Source organism: Cornus florida, unplaced genomic scaffold (assembly GCF_030987335.1).
Source record: "Cornus florida cultivar Cherokee Brave unplaced genomic scaffold, ASM3098733v1 CherokeeBrave_3.0.0_Hap2_Chr06, whole genome shotgun sequence".
Taxonomy (NCBI): Eukaryota; Viridiplantae; Streptophyta; class Magnoliopsida; order Cornales; family Cornaceae; genus Cornus; species Cornus florida.
Window position 1 is genome coordinate 54,113,711 of NW_026775576.1, and position 4,896 is coordinate 54,118,606.

The window sequence follows — 4,896 nt, forward strand, 5'->3', positions numbered from 1 at the left end:
TGACTAACAGCTTTTTTATCATTCTGGAGGGGGTCGTAGTTGGTGGTCCTAAAACTTGCCAAACCAGTTTCTACTGGAATTACAGCTTCACTTTCGAAAGCTAAGAGAAAAGGAGTTTCTCCTGTTGGGGTTTTTGAGGTGGTTCTATAAGCCCACAACATGTTTGGAAGTTCCTCTGGCCATAACCCTTTTGCCTTTTCCAGTCACTTTTTGATTAAGCTAAGTATTGTCCTATTTGCGACTTCGACCTGCCCATTGGCCTGCGGATGGCCGGGAGAAGTATAGTGATTTCTTATTCCTAGCTGAGAACAGAAATCCTTGAAAATGGCGCTATCAAATTGCTTCCCATTGTCCAAAACAATAACATGGGGAGCACCGAACCTGCATACTATTGATTTCCACGTGAAATCCTTGACATTATTTGCCGTACTTATGGCCAGTGGTTGGGCTTCCACCCATTTGGTGAAATAGTCAATTGCCATAACAGCATGCTTGGTTTGCCCTTTTCTTGTAGCTAAGGGGCCAATCAAGTCCATTCCCCATTGGGCGAAAGGCCATGGGCTCAACATCGATACTAGCTGCTCTGGGGGTTGCCTAGGAACATTGGCAAATCGTTGACATTTATCACACTTTCGCACGTATTCTAATGCATCCTTCTGCATGGTAGGCCAATAATAGCCCTGGCGTATAGCCTTGTTGGCCTAGGATATGCCCCCTGCATGGTTCCCGCAAACTCCTTTGTGTATTTCCTTCATAATATAATAAGTTTCTTTAGTTGACACACAACATAGAAAAGGTAAAAAAAAGCCTCTTTTGTAGAGAACTCTATTCACGAACGTATACCTGGGTGCTCAAATCCTAACTTTTCGAGCTTCCACGAGGTCTTGTGGTAGTTCCCCGTCCATGATGTACTTTATTATTGAGTTTGCCCACTCTAACCCTGGTTCCAACTGGTTGATTTCCTTGTATTCTTTAAATATACTAGGCTCTTCCAGATACTTAAGTGGTATAGCCTTAGTATTCTCAAGCTCTACTGCGGTTGCTAATCAAGCTAATACATCTGTATTCTCATTCTCTATTCTGGGTATTTGTTGAATCATAAACTCCTTGAAGTAACTAACTAGGCCTCTTACCTTTTGCAGATATAATTTCATTTTGTCATCTTTAGCTTCATACTCTTCATGAACATACCCTGCAACCAACTGAGAATTAGTAAATACCTTTAAGTGTTGCACTCTGAGAGCTTTTGCCAGTTTCAATCTAGCTATCAAAGCTTCATACTCTACTTCATTATTGGTGGCCTTGAATCCAAATTGAAGTGCATACTTCAAATTCTCTCCTTCTGGTGATATAATCACTAACCCTACCCCACAGGCTCGGGCGGTCGATGACCCGTCAACATAAAGTGACCAAGTATCCCCTAACTGGGTCTGATCTTTAGGAGTCATTTAAGAGATATAACTTCATCTTCTTTTTGAGGGAAAGAAAGCTCTGCTACAAAATCAGCAAGTGCCTGACCTTTTATTGCTACCCTTGGCCTGTACCTGACGTTAAACTCACCAAGTTCCACTAACCACTTCGTAAGGCATCCTGATGTCTCTGGCTTGAAAACTTACCTTAATGGTTGGTTTGTTAGCATTATTATGGTGTGTACCTAGAAGTATGGTCTGAGTTTCCTTGCTGCCATAACCAGCGCAAAGGCTAGCTTTTTTATTGCCGGGTACCTTTCTTCTGCACCCCGAAGTACTCGGCTAGTATAGTACACCAGCTTTTGAATACTACTTTCTTCCCTAATCAATGTTGAGCTTACTACTACAGGGGAAACTGCTAGGTAAAGGTACAATTCTTCTCCAGGAATTGCTCGGGATAACAACGGTGGTGAACTAAGATAGGTTTTTAGCCCAATGAATGCCTACTCGCATTCCGGGGTCCACTCGAAAACTTTCTTTAGTATCTTAAAGAAAGGAAGGCATTTGTTGGTGGCTCGGGAGATCAACCTGTTCAATGCTGCCACCTTCCTGTCAGTTACTGGACCTCTTTAGTTGATTTAGGGGATCTCATATCTAGTATTGCCTGAATCTTCTCAAGATTTGCTTCAATTCCTTGGTGACTTACTATATACCCTAGAAACTTTCCTGAGGATACCCCAAAAGCGCATTTGCTTGTATTCAACCACATCTTATATGCCCTAAGCACATCTAAAGATTCCTATAAATCAGCTAAATGGTCTTTAGCCTTGAGGCTTTTTACCAACATGTCATCCATATATACTTCCATGTTTTTACCTATGTATTGCTTAAACATTGTGTTAAATAGTCTCTGGTAGGTGGCACCGGCATTCTTCAACCCGAATGGCATTACCTTGTAGCAATACAGACCTCTATCAGTGATAAATGAAGTTTTTTCATTGTCTGGAGCATACATGGGGATTTGATTGTATCCAGAGTAAGCGTCCATGAAACTCAGTAACTTGTGCCCTGCGGTTCCTTCAACCAACATGTCGATCCTCGGTAAAGGAAAACTATCCTTTGGGCAGGCTTTATTTAGATCTGTGAAATCCATACAAAGCCTCCATTTGTTACTTGCCTTCTTAACCAGGACCATATTTGATAGCCAGTGGGGGTATTGCACCTCTCGAATAAAATCAACCTTCAGGAGTTTCTCGACCTCCTGTGATATAACATGGTTCCTCTTTGGGGAAAACACTCGCCTTTTCTGTCTGATTGGCTTAAATGACAGATCCTCTTTTGTGTCCATGCAAACACATCTTTATTGCTTCTAAGAAGTTAAATAAGCAAATCCCGGATGAGGGGGTCGAGCAGTGACCCTATACTCACTTTTTTCCCAGTTCCTTCTTCGTCCAAATCTATCTCCACAAGGTCTTCTACTGGTTCTGCCCTTAGAGTGGGTTCCTTATCCATTAACCCTTCTGGTGTCTCAATAGCCAATGTTTCCCTCAACAGTTTTGGTTTTAGAACGGCGGCATAGCATTCCCTCGCTGTTGCTTGGTCACCTCTTAATTCACCAATGCCCTGCTCTATAAGAAAGCGCATCAATAAATGATACATGGAAGTGACGGCCCTCATAGTATTTAGGGCAGTTCTCCCTAATATTATGTTACAAGTAGACGAACAGTCCACCACTATAAAATCCACCATTATAGATATTTGTCTCGGTCCGGTCCTGGCTGTCAACGGAAGTGTAACCATTCCCAAAGGAAAGACCTTTTCTCCTCAAAAACCAATGAGGGGTGACTTTGTTGGCCTTAACCTTCCCCTACCAATACACATTTTGTCAAAAGCTTCAATAAATAACAATTCAACTGAACTGCTATTGTCTATTAGTACTCGATGGATTGTGTAGTTGGCCACGACTACTGTTACCACCAATGGATCGTCGTGTGGCTGCTGAATTCCTTTGGCATCCTCCTCTGAAAAGGTGATGACCCTCCTTCCTATCTCGGGAACTTCGTTTGAGGCTCGGATATCCTAACCTTGTTGACCCCGGGCTCTCCTGATGTGGGCCTTTCGTGCCGAGCTTGACTTTCCCCCACCTGTGAGTCCTCCAGAGATCACCCTTATTTCACCCAATGGGTGCCTAAGAGGGTTATTTTCCTTATTTTCGCGAATAGGTTGACCCGTACCCTTCTCACGATCTACTGCTGCGTACCCATGTAACTTCCCTCGACGAATTAGGCTCTCAATCTGGCTTTTTAAGTCAAGGCAATCATCGGTATTATGCCCATAGTCTCTATGGAACCAGCAATACTTGTCTTTAGACCTTCTTGTAAAATCTGACTTCAACTTAGGGGGCCACTTCAAGGTGTGGTCATCTTGGAGCTGCATTAGGATTTTACTAATAGGAGCATTCAAAGGAGTGAAGTTAGTGTAGCTGTCTCGCCCTCTAGGGACTTTCGGGGACCTATCCGGCTTGCTAAATTTGGAGTCTCTTTCGTCTTTGGAAACAAAGGCTAACCTCTTCTTATCTCCTTTCTTGTCGTCGACTCCTTTGCCCAGCCTAGAATTCATAGCACCTTCGACATTCATATGTTTTTGGGCCTTAATAAATAACTCTACTATACTGTTTGGTGGGTTTTTGGATAAAGAGAAAAGGAATTTGGATGATTGTAGTCCTCCTATGAAGGTTGTAAGAACAACCTTGTCACCCACCTCATCGACTTGCAACATCTCCGTATTAAATCGGCCAATATGATCACGCAACACCTCCCCTTTATCTTACTTAACATTCAGCAAGTAGGTAGCTGGCTTCCGGTGTCGTCTCCCTATAATGAGCTCTTTAAAATTACTAATAGACCCAGGCTTCAATTTATTAGACCAGACACGGGCTGATCCTTTGAGGGTTGTGGGGAATGCCCTGCACATGATCTTAACTGGGACAGCTTGTAAGTTCATCAGTGACTTAAACGTTTCTAGGTGATCGAGGGGGTCATGAGTTCTGTCGAAACTCTCTAGATGGGGCATCTTGAACTTCGTTGGCAATGGGAGAGCCATTACCTGAGGATTGAAAGGTAGATTTGTCTTTCGAACAAGGTCATCAACTGTGGCAGGACCTTTTCCTTTTAAGGCTAGGGCCATCCCTTCCACTTACAATTTGAGATCCTGGATTTGCTGATCAACATGGGTAGCTTCAGTGTGTTCTCCGGCATCAGATACATCCTTGCGGCGACGAGGTGTTCGTACACCGAAATATCTTTTTGTGGAAAACGAGCCGTGGAAACACGACGGTTTCTTCATCGACCTTCTACATGGCTGTGCCCAACTCTATCATTATCATTGTTACTTTCCATAATAGGTGCTGCAGGGATAGCTAGGTGCTCCATGATTGCTGCATTTTGTTAGATCAACTGGTTCATACCTTGACTAAGGTTCTGAACAT

The 4,896-nt window shown here is 43.1% G+C and overlaps 1 protein-coding gene across 1 annotated transcript; it reads right to left on the reverse strand.

Annotated features, from left to right (window-relative positions):
- Positions 1-2,786: 2,786 nt before the first annotated feature.
- On the reverse strand, positions 2,787-4,187 carry LOC132314119 (uncharacterized). The gene is made up of 2 exons (XM_059813019.1): positions 3,494-4,187; positions 2,787-3,037 (listed from the first exon to the last, which is right to left on the reverse strand). Exons 1-2 carry the CDS (start codon positions 4,185-4,187, stop codon positions 2,787-2,789), a joined length of 945 nt encoding a protein of 314 aa, XP_059669002.1.
- Between the last annotated feature and the right edge of the window lie 709 nt (positions 4,188-4,896).

Bases quoted from the DNA above. Each gene is read 5' to 3' on its own strand.
- LOC132314119 (XM_059813019.1), bottom strand. From the start codon at position 4,187: ATGTTGCAAGTCGATGAGGTGGGTGACAAGGTTGTTCTTACAACCTTC. The intron at 3,038-3,493 runs GTTAGGATATCC...GCTTTCTTATAG, and splicing joins GAGAGCCCGGGGTCAACAAG to AGCAGGGCATTGGTGAATTA.